The following is a 22,370-nucleotide window of genomic DNA, read 5'->3' as shown; positions in this document are numbered from 1 at the left end:
CCCCCAGCAAAACTTACGCAAAGAATTTACAAGCCCATTACTAATGAAAAGTGTTACAGGTAAATGAGGAGAAAAAATTACCGGTTACGGGCAGAGGTCAAATCTTTCACGAGTATAAGCCTCCAAAGTTAGTTATTACATGAATTACTTTTGTTGTGTTGCATTTGTAACTCTTCAAATTCCAACAGTGCTGAACTAATTATAGCAGTATTTTTTGCATTTTTTGAGAAATATGAAAAGTAGTAAAAAATCCCCAAACATAATCCATACTTACATTACTTCGTACAGCACCACTCCCATACACCTCTCCTAAAAATCTTCTCTTACAAATTCCCTCAACACATTCTAGCCTATGATGACTAAGACTGAGTTCACCTCTGCACACCCAGTCAGGCATCATACCTTTAGGTATTAAACCACAAAATAAAAAATAAATGAATCCTGAAAATTAGCAGCAAGTTGTTAGGAAGAAATCTGCAGAACTGACCTAACATTCTTTAAAAAAATTATCAAAAGGGACTAATTTGCCACAAGGCATTTTACGAAAAGAGCAATTATACTCAGAGTAATTCACACAATTGCTTCTTAGAAACCATCTTTAGTTTAGGTAGACTTTTTTATAAAATACCAATTATAAAATATTTTTCTGTGTATCTTGTCTTCCTTCCTTCAGAATACGATTCTTAACAACTTGCAAGACTTTATGTCTGCAGTCTTCAGAAATGAACTCGAATGCTCGCACGAAGCGCTGCTGAAATTACCTTACTTAGGTAAAAGTCCAAAGCGACAACACTGTGCATCACGGAGAGAGAAGAGAGAGAAAGAGAGGGAGATGGCTCCACATAATTCCCACAAACCTTCTTCCTTGCAATTAGTTTTATATAGCTGGATGGGAAACAATGTAAATTGCAACAACATAGCAGACAGACACAGAAATGACTTCTCCTACCAAAGATGTGATGTTGAGTTCTCTGACTGAAGTTTGCTGACATGCAACCAAAAACAGTGATCTCATATTGTAGTAATTATGTGGCTATAACATATAACATGGTAAGAGTCAACTTTTTCTTTGCAAAGGTTTAAGATTCTGCTGTATATAGCAAGCTGTAAGGTCCCAGCCCAGGAATCCAATTTATAGATTTCAAAAGAAACCATTCACCTATTCAGCTATTTCTGAAAGGCAAAACAAACATCTGCTAACTAGGAACACGCAGTATTTAACATCATGACATTTGCCAAGAGTCTTTAAAAAGTCACATTGACACATTACACAAAGTTCTTGCTTCAGATTGATCTGATAAGCAATAAATTACGGTATGCTAATTTTTAGTTTGAGCTGAATTTTTACATTAAGCAATTAAAAATAAATGTTTTGCAAACAAAGTATCTACTTAGTCCAGGCCCTTCTCCTCTATACAGATGCCTGCGGAAATAACCTCAACCCACTTGCAGGGTCCGTGCGAGTATGCAGGTTTATTCTCACCCATCTAATAGTTACCAACTGAGCGTTTTTCCTTTGCCCCTCCTGAGCCTCAGGTTGCTTTGTGGGGAGATATACACCATGGGAAACTGGAATGAATTTACACACTTATTAATTAAATATTTTGGAAGCATTTTTATGAAGATTTACCTTTGCTTATTTCAGATTTGGCTGTCACGCAGATGGCAGCAACACTCTAAGGGAAATGAATGTAAAACACCCATGCTCCCAGCTGGAACAAACTCATCATAAAATTGGGGTGAACAAGCAGGAAGAATGTTTTTTAGTCACAGAGCTCTCTCCTTTATTCAATGGCCAATGTACAATTACTTGAAATAAACCACTATTCGAATTAGTATTTCCTCATTAATTTCCTGTATATTTCATCTTACCCCATTAGAAAAGTGTTTCAGTCCCTTACTGTCTTTCATTTAAAAACATAACAAATTAAAAAATGTTCTGCTACTTTGGTGGAGTCAGGATATTTCATCCCATGAAAGGAACAGGCCAACCAGCACAATGGGATTTTAAAATAATAAAATTTGTTAATTCATTTTGGTGACTCTGATTTTGGGGCTCTTCGGAAAGCTCCTCTACATACTCTCCAGATATAAATGTTTTACGTGCTTTTCTTGTTTGACACTGAAACCAGGAGCACTGCAGCACCCGGAGGCAGGCTGGCCTACCACCTCCCAAAAAAAGCAATTGTCATGGAAGAAAACAAAAAAGAAAAGAAAAATATTACATGGGATAGGTTATACAGCTGGTTTGCTGGTTTCCATTTCTGGAGCCATGCACGCCTTGCATTTTCCAGGACTTCTTTACAAGCTAGAAAACTTGACGTGAAAACTAGAAGTTTATTTATGGTGAAAGTTAAGATTTTCACCTAAGACAACAGCTTATATTTTAAGTAAATCATATATGGTGAGATTTCTTAAAAACAAGCAATCAAACCAACCACAAACACACACACACCCCCCAAAAAAAACCCCAAAACAGGTTGGCAACTTCCCACTCTGTGTGTCCCATTACAGTTTATGGTACCATTTGCTGAAAATCTTCCAACCTTTTTCCCTTGCCAGCTTCCATCAAATTCTAATTTGGTATATATTTCACCACCTTGTTATCTGAGCTTTCAAAGAGTTGTGTTGTTCTTACGGCTACTCCTTCATTTAAAAATATAATAAATTGTGTTTGCTACTCAAAGATAGGATATAGTAGTTTTCATTACAATTTCATCCCATGAAAAGAATAGGCCAACTAGTACGAGCATTTCATCAGGCTTCACAACCTGTATGCCAGGAACATGGTGTTTAACATACTCTCACATACCAAAAATACATGATGACAGAAACCCCCAAGTTTGCTGTTCTTCTCATAAGCCTTAACAGACATATAACAAAGTATTAAGGGCAAAATACTTTAAGGGCTTCCAGAGCTTGATGGCTTATTCCTAGGAAACTAGTAGGGATTCAAGTATTTCCAATCTATATGGTTAAAAAAAAAAAAAAATATATGGCTACTATCCCTTAAACAGAATTTGCATAGACACCAGTGCTTGTGACCTCAGACATAGGAGCTAGCTGTTTCCACTTTGATTTTTAATAGCTGAATGTCAAAGGAGTGAAAGAACTACACACTGGTAAGTCTAACTTTCACCAAGATTGATATATCCATTGTATGTGGCTAAATACATGCATTTCAGCTCTCTCCAGAGGTCTGTGCGTTTGAGTGACTGAAGAACTGCAAACTAAGCTTTTCATTTGCACTTATCTGTTATATATGAAGTTATAAATCAGTTGCGTAGGACAAATTCAGTTCAATGCTTTCACAGCTTTCCTGAAAAAATCTGTTTCAGGCTGTCATGGTTTTAAACCTAAAAATACTGTGTATTTTTGTTAACAGGAGCACAACTGAATTTAATCAAGAAAACAATATTCAAACCCAGTCTCAAAAAATTACATTATAGAACAGTGCAAATAAAAAAAAAAATATAAAAAAAATCCATAAAATTCCATCTTTTCACAGACTCTGGAATACCATAAATTGTTTTCTTAATGCTAAAAATAAACAGCTGTGACACTTTAATTTAGCTGTTGAAATCCTATCAGTAGAACAGTGAAAATCAGCAATATGCTTACGAGTACACATACACACAGGCAAAGTAGATACCTTTAACAGGATATATATTTCAACTATTTTTAAGATGCTGTATTGTTCATTCATGCCACACTAAAAACATACTCTATTTTCCTGCCAGAATAGCTGATATGTCTTACAGTTCTACATAAAATGCAGACACTCAAATATATGCTGAATTGGAGGAGGAGAGGGGGATTTGATGGTTATCTGCAATTTTGCAAGCATGTATATTTTATTTCTTTTTCAAAGGGAGTTCAGTTACAGTTTGGAGACAGTTAGGAAACAAATGATTTTTTATATATATCTCTCTCTATATATATCTTTCGTTCCTTGCTTATGGGTTTACTTATCATGCTAGTCACAATTCAAGTTTGTGTGAATAACAGAAAATGGCTGTCAAAAGCATTCCTCGCATCAATGTTCGTTCATAAGTCAAGCTCTCATCCCCTTTAAGCTGCTTGCAAACCTCCTATTTTTTCCCCCCACTTTGGCTTTATATCTACATAGTCCTACTTTAAGGCACACACAGGAGAAATATAACAATATTTTCAGATAGCTTTATTTTGTATATACTTCCCATCTAGCGTACGTGAAGAACCAAAAGGAAGGGTGATCACCAACTTGTTACTTCACTCATTAGGAATTTGGCTTGGAAAGGTTCAGATAGAAAGCATTTACTCTATAACAAGCATTAGAGTATTGAACATAGCACTGCAAGAGCGCAACAGATGTCCCTGTACAAAGAAAGGCAGCATTGCCTCGATTCTGTTCCATTCACTAATGTGCCAGTTCATAGTTTTTACCATGAATTATTAATGAACCATGGTGGACAGACAGGAGTAAAAGGAAATGAAACATGCAAAATTAAGCCGCTTTTTTTTTTTTCCTTCCTAGGTGTAACAAGAATTCAGCTATGAGAACTTCGGACAGCACAAGGACACGAGGATGGTAGCCAAAATAGTCCATATTTACTTGCTAGGATTTCCCAGATGGGCTTATAAACAACTCCTAGTTCACAAATTTTGTAGTTTGGGGACTTGCTAGTCACCTGATGAAAAGCAACAAAAGAACCCTAAACCCCATTACCTATTTTATCTTCCAGTCCATGAACTGATTAAAAAAAGTCTTCAGGTATCATGGCACCCAACGGGCAGAAGACAGAGTTATGCGGAGCTGCAAAATATTGCGAAGATAAGCTGTGCAAGTAACATCTGCCCAAGGCTGACATCTTTTAGTTTCTACAGAGTTAGTTCAAAACAGGACACTGGCCAATTCTGGTTAGCAGACACTTCTGAGAAAAATGATTTCATAAAGTGAAAAGCAGGGAAGGGCTGCCCTTGAAGTCTTGCACTTGTGTGTTATGTATTTGTACAAATCTAAGTGTCATCTCATCAGCCTTAAAAAAGGGGAGTGATTCTGCAGTATCACCCACAGTACTGTTTTATTGCTGTTGAAGCCTGTCATACTTCAGACTAAAAGCTCTGTAAAGTATATAAAGATTTTTGCCATTTTAATAGCGATATTTGGGTATGAGTCTTTTAGCATTCTTCGTAAGTTTCAATGAACACCACAATTAATAAAGTAACCTGCTCAGAAGTTCAGTTTATTTATTTTTATGCACTTTTTAACAGAGGGGTTATAGGAGGACCTCAGCTACACTTCCAGCGGTACACTTTTGTAGCTTTGAAGGGGAAACACAGAAAACTGAATGTGTGTAGGGTATGGCTTCCCAAATGGGGGCATTCTGAAATTTGCAGTCTGGTGTCAATAATTCAAAATCTGTGTCAGGATGTGGCCCATCTCTAGAACTGCTTATTAAAAAAAATAACTAAGAGTTCACTCTAAAAAGGCTTGAAAACAGCCCAGGCAACAGCAGATCATTGCTTCTGTTGACAGATGAATTTTTTAGCTCAACTGTTTGGTCTTATCTTTGAACTAAATTCATGGCAATCTTGTATTTTTGTTACGATGTACTTTGCATCAATAACATAGCAACAATTCCACAAGTTCTGTGCTACATGTCTTCTACTTACACTCTTAGGCTAAATACAACTATTCTTCAAACTATTGCAAGTATCACATCAAAAATACTTTGCTCCGAATCCACAGGCAACCATCCCCAAATCAATGGCAATGGCAGCCTGTTCAAAATCTGATCACATGTATTCTTTGTGAGTGTGAATAGCCCCAAGAGCTTTGCACCACAGACCATTATAGCACTAGCTTTGCCCATCTGCAAACTCTATTACATATTTCTCAATAAAAGTTTCCTGCTAAAATGTACAAATAGGAGCCTGAACTACAGATGTCTTGCGATGGATTAAAACACAAAAAGTTTCTTGCAGATGCATTTTGACTTAAAGTAATTTCCATACCTTTATATCTTTATCTGCATCTAACAGATAGGGAGCAATGCACAAAATAAAAGTACCAGAAGTATGATACTTACACTTAGGTATCAGGAAGGGACAGAGGGCCCTTGCGTTAAAGAACAGCTGCAAAAGCCTTCTCTTATCTCCAGAAAACTTTGAAATAAAAAGCCTGTGACAGTCACCAAAGCACTTCAGTGCAAGGATGGTGTGTTTGTCAAGTACAGTTAGGGTGTACATTGTGGGGGAACATCTTCCAATGGATTTTGCTTTAATACATGCTCAAACGCGGCCTACTAGTATTGGCCAACTGCCCCAAATTCAGAGCTGGCTGGAGCCTCCTCTGGGTGTAAATTTTGCTGCTCTTTTGATCTACTAAGCCACCAAGAAGTACACTCCTCTCTCCCCAAATTAACGTGCTTTGTGAAGGTAAGTGCATACCAAAGCTGCTTCACTTTCAGCCCAAGTAGGGCCAGTGTATACACCACCACAAGCAAATATATAAAGGTAAAAGTTACTTCATTTGACGCTCCAGCAGGGACCAGCATGAAGGCAGAGACACAAAAGGAAGGACCCTACCCTTTTTCTCATCACCTGCACTCCCATTTCCAGCCTACCGGGTATGCTATCTGCTGCAAACACAAATGCCGTTACAAGCAACATAGCTCTAATCTTACCTGACTAAACTAAAGCCTCTCCCGTGCAGATTGCTGCAAGTCATTATGTTTTCATTATTGTATCACATTCCCCCTTTCAAAAAGCCACAAGGAAAGCCACCCAGGTGAGGGCCGAGAGCCTTATTTAACCACACGTTGTTGTTCAGCTGTGCCAGACACTCCAGCGAGAGGAGGCCCCATCGGCAGCAATGGCTGTCCTCGCCACCTCCTCCCCCCAGGCCTCCAGGGCTCTATCACAGCGCAGTCCAACACGAGTCCTGCCACCTTGTCCACAGGCAGCCACGACCAGGATGTCAGACATGGCTAAAGCCCTCACGCAGATACCCTCCTGCTTCCAAAATGGTGGGAAACCCACCACAGAAACATCATGCCCTTTCCTCAATAAAAGCCTGCCCCACCTGCGTCTGGGAGCTGCGCCTGCAGGATGGCAAGGATCACAATCCTCCTCCACTTCATCGTGCGTGCTCCGGTGGTGCTGGGGAACGGGAGACCACGGGCGAGGAGGAGAGGAGGTTCCTCCACAGGCTGTGCTCGTCTGGCCGCCCCACAGGAAGCTCTCCTCCTGTGAGGGCTTTCGGAGTCCACCTGCCGGCAGCGGTGCCAAAGCACGAACCTTCCTCTGCCTCGCAGCCTCTGAGGTCTGGGGTTTCCTTTTGTGTTTTCTCTTTCTTTTTCTCTTTGCAAGACGTTTTTTGGCGATTGGAGGTTTTCTTTCCAATTTGTCTGGTGGTTCCTAGGTCATCGCAGTCAGCAGCTGCTGATCTCTGCAAGGAGCCCAGGAATCAAATCTGCCTTGACTTTGAAATACTGTAGAAGTGTTCCCAGTGCGCAGTATGGCATAAATAGAAGTTTAAAATTGTAAGTTATAGTCACTCTTGAATAGCTGGCTAAACTGGTACAGATAATAAAGTTCATTTCTAAATCTAGCTGAAATACAGCCTTACCGTGAGCACTGAAAGCGGCTGAACTGAGCGCTCAGGGCTGTGGAGCGGCCAGCACCAGGGAGAGGGGGACTGCGCCCGTCCTTGCAGACAGCACCCACGGGACATAAAACACCAGCACAACTGGCCTTGCCTGGCTCATTTCAGTTACTCCTGACTATGAAACGGAGCTGCCTTTTGAAGTGAACACGCTGCATCTTTCTGTTTTGAAAGGGTGTTAATGCGTGCAGAGCCCTGGAGCCATTTTGCCCTCTGAGCCGTCACAGCCTGCACATGGGAGAGCCTGTGCCGCCACTGAGGGAGAGCACAGGGGGCATTTCCCCCTCGCTTGGCTTGAAACAGAAAGCTTGGCAGCCCCTAGCTAATCACGCTACTCCTGCCTACTGAGTGGGCCATGGGATTCAACCTTCTTGCTGCTTGAAGCTGTCCTCTAGTGACAGGTCCCAAGGCAGACCAGGGGACCCCACGAGCAGGATGAGTGGTTTGAAGGCCACTGCGGTCTGGGAGCTAATGAGGCTTTTCAGCCCCATGTTGTAGGCTTGTCCGTTAACACAGCCCTTGGAGCAACACCAAACAGAGCAGGCCTGCCCACAGGCCCACGTTCTCCATCCAGCGCGGTGACTGCAGTGCCTCCCGTACTGCCCTAAACCCCTGCCACCCCCTTGGCTCTCCCCTGACCACCTCTGCAGGGGGATTCATTTAAAGCAACAGAGGGGAGAAAAACCCCAGCAGAATGAAAGGAAGAAAGGTGAAATGTGGAGGTTTAGGATAATCCTCCTGAGAAGGTATTAGGCAGAAGCAATTTCTCCAGCAAAGCATTAGGGCATTTATATGAAAAAAGTCATACCACTTGACGCAGTGGTGCCAGCTCTCACTTGGTAAGAAATCTCACATTATTGTGCTCTTTTCAAATGTGAATATAAATTTTCACTTTTATTAACACAAATAAAAAGTACGTTTTAGACAATGGTAAATTAGAAAAGCTTTAAAACATGACTTAGATACATCTAAAGCCCAAAACCATCAAAATACAAGTGGCTTAATGGAAGATTGCAGAGTGTTTACAATAATACACCTCAGGATGAGAGCTTAGGCTGGGAGGAAGCACAAGTATCTCAATGAATACATATATAAATTCCCCCTCGTATTTCTAATCCAAAGAAAAAGGAATATGTGTCTCCAGCAGGTACAGGAACAGGATTGGTGATAACTATTTCCAACAGAATGAAGACAACTGGCAGGGTAAGTCACTGTGCATATAAGTAGTAAGGATTTATAATATCTTGAAAGCAAATTAAATTGAAGTTCTGGGAAGAAGGAGACCAAAAAATTCATCACCTTGCTGTCTGGAGTACCGAAGGCTAAAACATTAATAAACCAGTATTATTCTTTTATTTCATAATTATTATATATTGTGCCAGTCAATGCCAAAATTATTAGACACTAGTATTACTCAGACCTAGTGCTACGTGCCACTCTGTGATACCTAGACAGTACTGCTGAGCTTCTGCTCTCCCCCAGCCTTGGGGAGGGTTTCCTTTGTGGTTCTTCTACCCCAAAAGCTGCAAGAGAAGGCTGTGTCACCTCTGACTCACTGCCAGGCAGAAGGCAGAGCACAGCCCGTGAAAGCCGCCACGCACTGAACCTGAAAGAGGTGTCATTAGTCCCAGAAACGGCTGTGCTCGGGTACGTGTTCTGTATTCACTGCGAGCCGGATAAAGCCCTGTCTGTCCGCTTCCCTGTGTAACAGAAGATTGGCTGAAATAAGGAATTAGTGAGAGGAAAAAGACCTCTGCTCCCACTGCAGGCTCCCTAAATCTCACAGATGCCTTATCCAAAAGCTAAAATAATATCATACTAGGTCTTGATATTTTTGGGTAACAGCATTTTCAGAGGAACAAATGACAGCGCTCATCACTATTCCGCTGACCCCTGTCTCCTCCTGTTATTGATCATAGCTTCTCCCTCTGGCAGAAAGCCAGCAAATTATCACTTTGAATAAAGAGTTGAGGCCAAAGGTAAGGAAAAGGAATGAAGAGCCGTATAAGAACGGGAGATTAATGGCAACAGTAGGCACACTGGGAGAAAAGCAGTTGGGCCAGTGTGTTTTGATGTCTAGATAGGGAAAGGTCAGAGAAACAGAGTATATAGACTGCAGTTAGAAGTGTGGGTAGAGTCAGAAAAAGGCTTTGCATGACTGTGTCCCTAGAAATTCTCTCCTCCCCATCCCTCAGCTTTTGAAACTGGGCAAGCTTATTATTATAATCTAAATACACTGAAAGTATGCGAAAGAGCAAATCATGCTTGTATTACGAGTTATTCTCACAACAAGCATGCAATGGGAGATGCAAATCCCATGCAGTCAAGGAGTACAGAAAAAGATAAAGAGGAAGTGGTCTCTTCTCTAGGAGGAAGCTTTTTTGTGTTCCTACAGCTTACAATTACACGATGAGGAATGATTTGCTTAGAGCGCCGCCTTCTTTTCAGCCTATTTGGTCTTTATATCTCTAGGAACTACATAGCACAGTAAAAACTTCAGCACCTCCTGCCCACGTTGTGCCTTAGGCAATCTCATACGTGCATTTTTACCAACAGTTTAGACACAGTTTCAGTTTACTCACTTCAGTCAGATCGTAAGAACTTTGTTGACACTGGACCAGGAATGAACGCCAACACTAGTGCAGCTGAAACAGCAGCTATTCTTCTCAGTACAGACAAGGCCACAGTGGAGACATAAACCCCTCCTTGCTGGGTTAAGAAAAGCTCTCAGCTAAACTTGACTCTTTATCTAAGCATACAGGTGGAGGAAAGTGCATTTCAAGAATTACCTGCACTGGGAACACTGCAAGATTTGATCTATGGTTCCTGAAACAGAATGGGTCAGGGACTTGAAGTGCTATCCAAATACAATTCAGTTGTGTTTAACGCTGGTTAAGGTGCAGGTCATTATCTGCAAGGATAACATCTATCATAAAATATACAAGGCATGCATTCAATTGGTTCTTTGCACCAATATGCCATTCTTTCTCTGGACACAAGAAATCCTGGAACAGCTCTAACGCAATGGGGTGATTCATCCCCAGAAGCATCCCTGTTCCACGCTTACAAGTCATGCTTCTACTATTAAAAAAAAAGAAAAAGACAAAGAAAAAAGCAGCAGAGCTTGCAGTTTTAACGGAAAATAAATGAAAACTGAAAACCAAACCCACTCCACAGTCAAGCTGAGGATTAAAAAATAGCTACACACTGCCCTCTGGCTCATGCATTGCTGCCACAGAGAGCTCGCCTGTAATCATTGCCACAGACTGCTGGGACTGAGAACGGGTCCATTACCAAAAGTTCTCCTAAGCCTATTTGATACAGCTAGCACTTGCAGACAAAATTAATTCCTACATCACCTGATGGAGGAGCTGGGCAGCTTTCAGATGGGAGAGTCCAGACAGACTGCAGAGTCTTGCCCCTGGTCCAGCAGCGCCAGAACTAATTCAACAAGTATTAAACTCATTTTTGGAGCAGTTCACACAAAGATAATGGGTGATAAATAAGCAACAATTTTCTCTGGTGAGCAAGCTGTAGCCTCCAGCAAGACATGCAGTTCGTGCAGTAGAGTAAACCATCAAATGGAGAAAGTCTGCTGTTTACATTGTGTAAGCCCACAATTTTTACTGACAAAATGTTGAGGACTGACAGTCCTACACTGCTTCACTGCATTTCAATGCACTGTAATGCCTCACAGTGAAGCTTTGCTTTGCTGTAATTGGGTTCAACTGTGCTAATCGCCTTGGAATGCAGCAATTAATACTTATTTAGTTATAATTGCTGCATTCCAAGAGGATTAGTCCCTGCCCTGCACTTTTGCCAGCATTGCAAATGGAGAGCTGGAAAGAAGACAGTGTCTAACTACAAGCCTTGATTTGCAGCTCCCAACAGGGAAACAAGAGAAGTTGGTCTTGCTACAACTGCTCCCCTCTGTGTATGAAAATACTGCTTTTCCAAGGGAAAACTGCTTGACTGTCACTCCTCCTTGCAGCTGCATTGTGCAAATAGAAGCCCTGCCACATCCAACAAGAAAAAAAGCCACAAACAAACAGCAGACACCTGTGCAGTGTCGTAAAGACAAACACAGCCAGGACTGTATGCTGCCTGTGGGAAATGATAAACAGACCCTGGTGCAGCGTAAGAATTAATTCCTATTCATTATTTTGGTTTGCTTGTTGGGCTTGGAGTTGGTTTGGTTTTGTGGGGGTTTTTGTGACTAGCAGTTCCCTGTTCCGACTATGGTCTTAAAATTTTTAGTGCAACATGGGTTTTGGAAACCTGTAAAGTGTATGTTAGTAGAAAGTCAAAATGTGCCCCCTCTGAACACTTGGTTTTGAGACTACTGGATGTGTCATGTCCAGTTCTTTCCTCCCCAGTGAAGCCTTTATGATCTGCTCTGGATTTTTTATTTCCTAAAAGCACTGAAGAGACCACTGCTTATGTCGTATCTTAAGAAGGAAGCACAATGCTGCTTCGCCTGTAGGCAAGTCAAGCCACTCTCTCAATCATTAACGTTTTCACCTGTTAATTGCAGGTGAATTTCCATTAGTACCTGACAGCATATGTAGAAAAACTGTGGGACTTTACCACCAAACACACATTCAGGAAATGTTATTCTTAATTATAGGTCACCTGAAGTATTTTCTTGCATGGCTGTACTGACTATAATTGATCGGTAAAGTTATGTCTTTCATGAATATAAAAGTATTGTAAAGCCAGGCTTTAAGACCTGTGACAAGTATCTCCATTTATTTGCTTCCCCTCTCCAGCCCTAACACATACCTCTTCTGCATTTTTCAAATGCTGATCTTGGGTAAAACTTAATTAAATGAACTGAAATTCATTTCAGCATTTAAAGCAAATCAAAAATCCAATTCATGCTTGATTAGGCAACTGGTTTGGGCTAAATGAGAACACGAAATAACTACACAAGGTTCTTATAATCATATACTGCAGGTTTTGTGCAGTTATTTCTCTATTTCTTATATCTAACCGATTGTTCATTTCAACCTAGAAACAGTTATTTTTCATTACTGGGTGATATTTAATAGGTTCCATTGGCATAAAATATTATAGAAATACAAAGTATCTTCATTCTTTTCACTGAACTATTCATGCTTACATATGCAATTATATATGTACTACCTAGTATTTCTTGGCAGGTTTTCCTCCATGTTTGCATGCACATACACACAACACACCCTCTGCACGGCTTTGTCAAGTTACTCTGTGTTTGTAGCAGCCAGAAGTACCTCGTTTTCAAAAAGGCAATCCTCTCATCTAAAAGTACTGAGAACGGGTCCATTACCAAAAGTTCTCCTAAGCCTATTTGATAGATGATTTATAAGCGTTCAACATGAATCCTACAAACTGGTATCTATTTACATTTTATAGATAAGGGAGCAGGGAACAAAGGAGCAAAATGAGTAAGGTTAAAACCCAGGTCAGTGGCAGTGGCAAAATCGTGTGAAGTAGTTCTAGGCTTGAACATTATTGAGGTTGAGGGAGAGACTCCCCTCTCTCAGCAATACCCAGAGCAGTTGTTGGATCAGCCACCACACATGTACCAACTCTTTTGTTTGAACTGGAGAAATTATACGCAAAGGGAAGCCAAAGCTGCAGGAATCAGAAGCAGAGAGTAATGGGGAATGGTTAAGGCTTTTCTATCTCAGATATGAAGAGCTAGAGAAGAGAATTCAGAACAAATACTACAGCTATCATGTTCTTTCAGTAAAAAGAAAACATTCAGGTACTAACTGCATACCTGATCTCAGCCAACTAGAAGGCTCCAGGCAGCTCTGCAACCAGCATAATTCACGAAAATCAAATTTCTAAAAAGCACTGATTTTGTACCTTTAAGACATGAACTAGATTTTTTTTTTCTCTCCTGAGCTCCCAGTTGTCATGACATATATAGAAGCTTTGTGGCTTCGAAGTCAGACTACCTGTTTCAAACTAAATCCAACTGAGTAAGAAAATCTGACAAAAATCAAGTATCCAACACTTAACACAGTACCTGAGCCTTGTTTCCATAGAAAACCAGGCTATGGAGAACATTAACCACTACAACCAGAACGAATGACTCTAATCTTATCTCTAATCCCAATACACTGTAATATTCAACACAGAAACTCCGAGGAGGCCTCTAGATGCAAAAGCTCTTAAGTCAAGAAGCCCTTGAAGCAACTCCAAGAGTTTTACATGAGAAGCTCATGGACTGAACTTCCCAGCAGGGAAACTGCAGTTCCTGGTGAGCACCAAGGGTCATCATGGTCAGCAGGGCAATGGCCTCACCACTGACATACTTCCCATTCCCACAGTACCTTGTCAAGAAGAGGAGGCTGGGTGACAGCAACCAGGATCAGCCACAGTTGAGGCAGGTTTGAGGTCATGTCAGCAGGACTAGGCAAGCAGCATGAGCCCGAGCTCTATCACAGCTCCCATGCAAACAGGAAAAGCTTTCCCTGGCTTTTCCCAGCTCTACCTCATCACCGAAACACCTGCACATAGTTAGGACTGGCCTCCCAGACTATGGGAGAAGGGCTATGGGGCAAAAAGAAGTCAAACAAGATTAATCAGCTGTTGGAAATTACAAATCAGAATCAGGTGGTTGGGTCCAGCTAACAATAAGCCTGAGCATCGTCATGCTAACAAACACCTTAACCTCAGATTCTTAAAGTAAACAGTGAGAGAAATAAACACTATCAAGTCTGGAGGTGGCTTCTCCCAGCTGATGTTCCAAGGCAATCTATACCTGTCTCCATTTCCTTTCCTAGAGTTTCTTAATTTAAAAACCTTTAAATCATTTTAATGGATATTACTTCTGAGCACTCGGTAGCACAAAATGATTACAAAACACAAAAAAATGATGAATGCTTCTTTTTTCGCAGCTAGCAGGCTGCTGTGCTTATGGAGGAAAACATTCATAATGTAAAGCACTGTAGAAAAAGAATTCGTTCATATCATGCCCTTGTCGTACGCTTTTTCAGCACCTTTGAGTTATGATGAATTCAATAACCAATTTTCAGTATTAAACATTTAACAACCGACCCGCATGTAAGTCTATGGCACCCTCTGGTGTTCAACCATAATATAGCAGTTTAGTTGATTCTTAAACTTGATTTCTGGTGTTATTCAGGAAAAGCCTGTGGCAAACGAATTAATCCATTAAGTTATGATTAATACCTTTTGTATTAATCTAGTACTCTGACTAAGATACCCTTATTTTATTGTGAAGATCACAGATACAACGTTAAATAGCTAAGAAATTAATTCCAGATAGGACTGAAAAAATGCTTCAACTAATAGCTGATGTACTTGAGCGCTACTCTGTAATGATGTAGCATGTCACAAGAATCTACTGGGCACAAGCCCTACATTGTAACACAATAAAGAAATAGAAAATCAAGGCATAGAAACACAAACATGTCAATGAGCGAGACAGGTAGACAAAGGAAAAACATGACTGTATCATTAGAGATACAGGCTGAGACTACCCTAATTGGACTCCTAGCTAACAAACATCCTGTGACTTAGCAAGGTGCCTCAGTTTGTTCCCTATCGCAGATTCGTAACCTCCTGGGTATGGAGGCTGGCTTCCTTACTGTTTAGAGTATGTTCAGATAAGTCAAGCATGCCGTGGTAGAGGATACACATAGCCAAAACGCTGATTCATTGTTTACAGCTGTGTTAATTTCTTATACTTGGCATCTCCTATTCTAAGCTATACTATTATTTCTGGATATTAAGAAAAAAGGAAACATGCTCACAAGCAAAGTAAGCCTAATACAACAAAGGTGAGAACAGGGAGAAGATGAAGAAAAATGGGACCAAAGCTGATGACTTACCTGGAGTTTGTGATACTAACGTTTACATACCTGTTACTAAGGGATGTAAACAGAGAGATGTTCGATGTTCTGTTTGATTGATACCCTAGTCTGCTTCACATTCCACTTCTACGTATAAAAAAATCTCTTTATCCAAGTGTTCAGTGAGATGTAGAAATTCAACAACCCCAAATAGTTCTTTCGTTGATGAACCCTCAAATCCAGCTCCGTATGCGTAGCTTTACCATTTTGCTGTTCACCACTTTCCAGAAGAAATATCTGGCTGGGATCCTATCAAATTTGAAATGTAAAGAGATTTGGATGATCTGGAACTGTTCCAATAAAATGCAGTAGCATTACAAGATTGTTTAATTGTTACCAAAAAAAAGCCCTTCCACTCTGAATCAGACAAGACTTAGGAACTGGTACTAAGGGAATATCACATCTGACAAGACAACCAGAAATAAAACAAGTTTCATTCTGTAACAAACCCTCAAACTAAACCTATTCTTCTGAAGGTATTGTACTGCTTTTGCCTGGCATAATTTTTTTTCCATAGTAGCTTGTTTGGAGCTATGTTTTGAATTTGTGACAAAAGTGTTGATAACCCACCGATGTTTTAGCTGTTGTTTACACAATGTCAAGACCTTTTCTGCTTCTCTCCCCCACCTCCCAGTGAGTAGGCTGGGTGTACACAAGGAGTTTGAAGAGGACATAGCTGGGAAAGCTGATCCCAACTGACCCAAGGGATATTCCAGACCCTATGGCATCATGCTCAGCATATAAAGCTGGGGGAAGAAGGAAGTGGGGCTATGTTCAGAGTGATGTTTGTCTTCCCAAGTAACTGTTAATGCGTGACGGAGCCCTGCCTTCCTGGGGATGGCTGAACTCCTGCCTGCCAATGATAAAGTCATTTAGAAATGCAGAAGCCCCAGTAAGAAGAAGTAAGCAAATTAAGTCTTCCTTGTATTCATTTTCACAAACTCCACTGTTGTTACTTTATGTTCCATTTCACAATATTAGATGCAGAAAAGTGAAGGATGAAAGTGCTTCTACCGTTCAAGGAGGGAAAGCTGGGTATAATATGGGTGTTTTACCATTTATTCTAGTAAGCATGAAAGACTCCAGAGCAACAGTAAAATAAGATCTCTGAAGAAAGTGTGCTCAGATGAAAGAGAGCATGAGGGAGGCGAATATTCTTGAACATGTAATAAATAACATACACCACCACTTGCCAAAAAATAATTTAATTTTAATAAAAGCACAGCATCAATCTCACACATCAGAAGCTGCAGAGTGACACATAATGCATTCAGGTGTCCCCATGGTAAGAACTGAGTCCGTACCAGAGGATCATTGGAGTTTCCACAATTGTTATGCTTTATATAAAACTATTTTCTAATTTCACATTTAACGATAGTGTTATCTGTTCAACATAAATTGTTTCCATATCGTACGTTTCAAATAGCAGAACAGAATGGGTTTGATACAGTAAGTAAAAAGTACCTTTTTTCCCCTTGCATAGAAGAAAAACATAATACATTACCCCAAAAATACTTCCACAAATCATTCCAGCAAGTAGCAATATAATAACCACATTAAGCTGTAGGGATGATTTGATACGATGAATTCCACTGTTCTATATATTTATCTGCCTCTAAGGAGCCTGAGTTCTTGCATTCTTTACTCTGATAACTAGGTAATATTTGCTCATTGTAAAATCAACTTAGTTTTCATAATCACTTTTGGGTATTTGAGAGCCTAGCACGTGGTAGATGAGAGAGGAGGTAAAAAGGTGTTAATTTATTTCTTTTTGTGGTTGTGTGTGGCTTTTTTTAACACAGATTTAATTATGCACACTTTTCATTTTCATTGTCTACAAGTCATGAATCATCTCTATCATACTGTATTGCTTTGTTCTCTCTTCTGGGTTACTAACCCAAAATTGCTGTGTAAGGCTTCAAAGCCAAAAATCTGCTCAGTTGTACTGCTGAGGGTAATAAAAGCTGGTATGTTGCTGTTCGATCAGACTACCAAAGCTGAAGACTTCAGAATTATAATCAGAAAATATTTACCCTTTACAACATTCTTATTGAACTTACAAGCCGCTACACTTCTTATACTAAAGACAGATACTTTAGGTATTACCACACCCCTCTACTGAAGAGTCAGGGCCCATAACCACTGCCAGCTAAGAGCTACCAAGAACTGAATCCTGAGCTATCCATATAGTTTGTATAAACACGAGTCGTACTCTATAGCACACTCAATATAGGTATCAACCAGAACAATGGCTCAAACAAGTGCATGTATTAGCGTGCAAAGAAAATTCTTAACAGAATTTGGGAACTCAGCATATCATTTGCCATGGTCATACAAGCAACACTTTCCATTCCACAGTCAGCTGAGCCACCCTATAGTACTTTGCCATAAAGATCTAAGCTAAACTGGTACTAAAAATAAAATAAAAACAGAAACACTCACAAACCACTATTCTTTAACTAAGGCACTGGAAGGTTTAGAACTGGACTAATCCTTTATTTTCCAGTAAACACAGCATTTCTGAATGCAGACTGTCAGACAGATACCTTTCCAGAATCATGTCCAGTGAATAAGATCTAGTTATGACTTATGCACAAAGGTTTCCGAGTATGACATGATTCAACCTGTGGTAGGTAGTGAGAATTCACATTACTTCAGAAGGGTTATACAAGCTCATTAACAATGCAAAGTGCTTGATTTTTTTTGCATGATTAATTCAGTTCTACAACACATATTAAAAAAATAAATCTTTCATGAAACAACTCAAGTAATTCATCTGTGTATCAGCATCAGCAAGGATCTTCTTCCACCTACAAGGAGTAAGAGTGAAATCAAATGTGTAAGTCGTGACTGTGCTAAAACGTGTTTGAAAGTTTCGCAGACTTATTTTTACATAGATAATAAAACACAATTTCTCTACACCTGAGCATCATAATGATAGATCAAAAGCATGTTTTAAAAAACATTAAGCAATATTGCTGCAATCCCATTAATACAGCTTTGTAAGTGCTGACCAGTCTCACTACTTTTACCAAAACATCATCTGTCTTGCAATTAACTCAAAAAGGGGACAATGACCGTGCCCACTCTATAGAAGTCCTTCCTCCCAAGAAACTCTGTTTTTTAAGCCAAGGTAAAAGTGAAGTTAGCCACAGATAGTTCTTTAGATAGTATACTTGATATGGTTAAGTAGGTGGATCCCTTATTCAGACATACCTTACAATTTCAGGCACTGCATCCAGTCGACTAGTTAGGGAAAATACATAAATGTGTATAAAAAAAAAAAAGCAGAGACACACAATACAAACTTAATATGCAGAAGTTCTACAGGTTCCAAATATAACACGAGTTAGTATGCAAAACCTCAGCACTTACTAAGGCTTGACGCTGTAGTATTCTTCTGGCGTCACAATTTTCAATCCACCAAAGTAGTCCAGGACCCAAATACGGGTGATGTTGAACTTGGCAAAGAACCAATTGTGATCCTTAGGCCAACTTTCCATCTCAGGGTGGCGACTGAATAATGCTTTTTTTGCTAAGCCTGCTTCTGAATCATTCACCTAAAACATAACCAGCAAAATATTACAGTAAGATAGAGTCATGTGAAGACAAATTTTAGCTAAAAATCCACTGCTGACTGTAGTGTGCTCGTTTCAGTTCAGCCATGTCTTGTCCCAAACGACTCACTACTGTGGCTGAGTCCTTTCACATTCAGTGGGGCATACAACTGTATGACACAGACAAAAACTCCAAGGTTTTAATATTAAATCAAAAGGGTGCTTTTAAAGGAAGCATGAGGAAGGCAGTAGTTCATCAACATAAAATTTAATCTTTCAACAAATCACAAAACAGAAGTATGGATACTTCTGAATTATTACAATGCAATGTTTTGGGTGTAATTTTACCTCCTATGCACCTGCTCAGACACAACTGTGTTCAGACATGGGCAAACACATGCATACACAAATAGGATGATATAACAGAATCTACAGAGAAAGGAAGCTGAATTGTGTGGTGGCACTTAATATACAATGCACGAATGTTTAAAGGGTTAAATCAACAACTTAGAGCTCTGGGTATGCTACAACAGGAACTAATTGAAATAAACATCCCTGTTATTGATGACAAACTCAGGAAAGCAATTAAAGGATTACTGGAGTGTAATGTACAAATATCTGAGGTGTGAAAACAACAGAGCTCCTGCAAATATCAAGTGGTAACTTCATTTTCCTCACACCAACTACGACTAGCCTTCTGGTATCGTGGCACGTAACATCTCTTCATATACTTTCACATAGAAATTCTAACCTTTCCCTTCTCCATACACTAAACAATATTTTTTCATGCATATAATGTTATCCAGTGTCAAGTTTCAGCTACTTACCTTTACAACATTCCCACTGAAGATGATGTGGGCACAGAGGGGATTCTGAGGGTCATATTTGTGCTTCTTGCAGTAAGGAGTCTGTGCCAAAGACACAGTTAAGGAGGCATTTGAATTGATCTGAAATACAAGCAGTAAAATAAGGTTTACACACTTGTGCAAGAAAAATGTCACAACCATCATATTTTCAGCATTTTGTACTTTATTAAGTTCAATATTACTGGCAAAAAGAACAAAGCTGTTGTCAGCTTTTCCTAACTACATATGAAGGCCTTACTTAGCTGAGCTTCGAATGCAAAAGAAAGCCCAGTTTAGAAGTGTGCTGAAGTTTGTTAGTATAAAATACAAACCTCACAAAACAGCACTCCTGAAAACTCTGGATTCTATATACAGTCTAGGTATTCCACATTCAAATGATGACATTGCCCAGAGAAGCTGTGGCTGCCCCATCCCTGGCAGTGTTCAAGGCCAGGTTGGACACAGGGGCTTGGAGCAACCTGCTCTAGTGGAAGGTGTCCTTGCCCGTGGCAGGGGTTGGAACAGGACTAACTTTAAGGTCCCTTCTCACCCAAACCAGTGTGGGATTCTATGATATATTCCAATTTACACACACAGAGCACAGTACAGAAGACAAGGACTTACAGTGAACTTCATCAAGATAATCCTAGTAGAAGGATAAAAGGTTTCTAAAAAGGTAACCGAGTTTCACAACTGATGATAAAATTAGTTAAAACAAACATACAAATGCCCCCATCAAAACAAGCCTCTCTGCTGCCTGGTCAGCTCTTTTGAAGTTTAAAGTGAATTGTTAAAGGTAGGTTTAAAAAATCCTGGATATGTAAGATACCTGACTTGAAGAATTAAATAATCAGTACCTGACTGATTTAGAAAAACTGATTTGGTGAACACACTTGACAAGTAGCCATGCACAACAGCACTGCCCACTGCAGAATGGCAGACACAAATTTCCCAGCAAAGAAAGCTCATGTGCTTTGAGAAGTTTCCTTAAAACAGCTTGTTTAAACAAAACCCTACCATCCAAAAGGTCACTTGAGCACTACGCAGAGCACCCCTGAACTGATGGCTCCAGAGCAAGCAGCTGACAGAGAGGAAGTTGCTGAACTACAAAACAGCTGACTCATGATTATTCAGCACCATCTCCCTCCCACATGACTGTCACAGTCAAGGGTTTCTGCCCTCTAACAGCAGAACAAGGACCTGTTGAAGAGCCTTGCACAGGAAAATGCTCACTAGCAGTTCATACCGTGGTTTTTATGTTATTCTGCAATAGAGAAGATACCTCACAAGATAAGTTAGGCTTTCTCCAGCACTTAAATACATAATTAAACTATTTCAACATAACAAACTAAAGCCTGACAGTGAACAGACAAGGTTTACAGTAAAACAAAGTCAGAAAATTTCCCATTATTTTTGTGTTTGCTTATTTCACTTACACTGTAATAGTTACTGGAACAACACCAATCACTATTTCCCTAACTCTGTAGCCAGCTCTCCTGACTTCAGCCAAGTGACATATCTGAGATAAGACACATTACACCCAGAGCCTCAGCACACCTCCCTCCCATCATGCGCTTGCCTTTGTGATCTGCTCCAGAGATCTAATTATGATTCCTTCAACAGCCTATATAGGAGCCCTCTTCACTCAACTGCCCATTTCCAGTTGTTTTGATATTGTTTGTGACATTCTCTGTTAAATATTCTGTGGCCCCTCATTCCACTGCTCAGAGACCCTGGAAGCTTCAGTCACTTCCTCTACCAGAGTGGTGCTCAACAATTGCTCAGACCACAATCAGGACGAATTTCTTAGGAGCACTGTTCAGCCTGGAGAAGGGCCTGGGGAGACCTCATAGCAGCCTTCCAGTACCTAAAGGAGGCCTACAGGAAATGTGGAGAGGGGCTTTTAACAAGGCCACAGAGTGACAGGACAAGGGGGAATAGCTCTAAACTGACAGAAGGGACATTTCGATTAGACATTAGGAGGAAGCTCTTCCCTATGAGGGTGCTGAGGCGCTGGCACAGGGTGCCCAGAGAAGCTGTGGCTGCCCCATCCCTGGCAGTGTTCAAGGCCAGGTTGGACACAGGGGCTTGGAGCAACCTGCCCTAGTGAAAGGTGTCCCTGCCCGTGGCAGGGGTTGGAACTGGACTAACTTTAAGGTCCCTTCCAACATAAACCATTTTATGTTTCTATGATGATTCTATGACTCCTGAGAGCCAGCACAGGCAGCACTGCTTATGTTTAGATGCCGCAGGGCTAATAATTGTCCCCAGAGCTCAAAAATGAAGTGACACCCATGGAAAGGGCAGCCAGCAGCACCATTACATTGCCTTCAGGAAACGCTGGTGTAAACCCTGACTCCTACAACAGAAACTCCAACCACCATTTGCCACATCGCACCTGCAACTTGCACGCTTGTAAGCTTTAAGTCTCCTGTGTTGGGGTCACTATTCG

At 40.4% G+C, this 22,370-nt stretch overlaps 2 protein-coding genes across 2 annotated transcripts in view; both read right to left on the bottom strand.

The window, feature by feature from the left end:
• The window catches only part of CD247 (CD247 molecule), a 48,549-nt gene extending 41,425 nt beyond the window's left edge, over positions 1 to 7,124 (bottom strand). The window contains exon 1 of the mRNA XM_010011466.1: positions 7,067 to 7,124. Within this exon, the coding sequence (XP_010009768.1) occupies positions 7,067 to 7,124 (58 nt within the window). The remainder of the gene's footprint in view (positions 1 to 7,066) is intronic.
• Positions 7,125 to 18,890: 11,766 nt separating this feature from the next.
• CREG1 (cellular repressor of E1A-stimulated genes 1) lies at positions 18,891 to 20,020 on the bottom strand (the record flags this gene model as incomplete). Its single annotated transcript, XM_010011465.1, has 2 exons — positions 18,891 to 19,076; positions 19,901 to 20,020. Coding segments are annotated over 2 exons (306 nt in total), but the record flags the coding sequence as incomplete, so codon positions are not given.
• Positions 20,021 to 22,370: the final 2,350 nt, after the last annotated feature.

Source organism: Nestor notabilis, unplaced genomic scaffold (genome assembly GCF_000696875.1).
Source record: "Nestor notabilis isolate BGI_N333 unplaced genomic scaffold, ASM69687v1 scaffold303, whole genome shotgun sequence".
Lineage (NCBI taxonomy): Eukaryota > Metazoa > Chordata > Aves > Psittaciformes > Psittacidae > Nestor > Nestor notabilis.
This window is presented reverse-complemented; position numbering and strand designations above follow the sequence as displayed.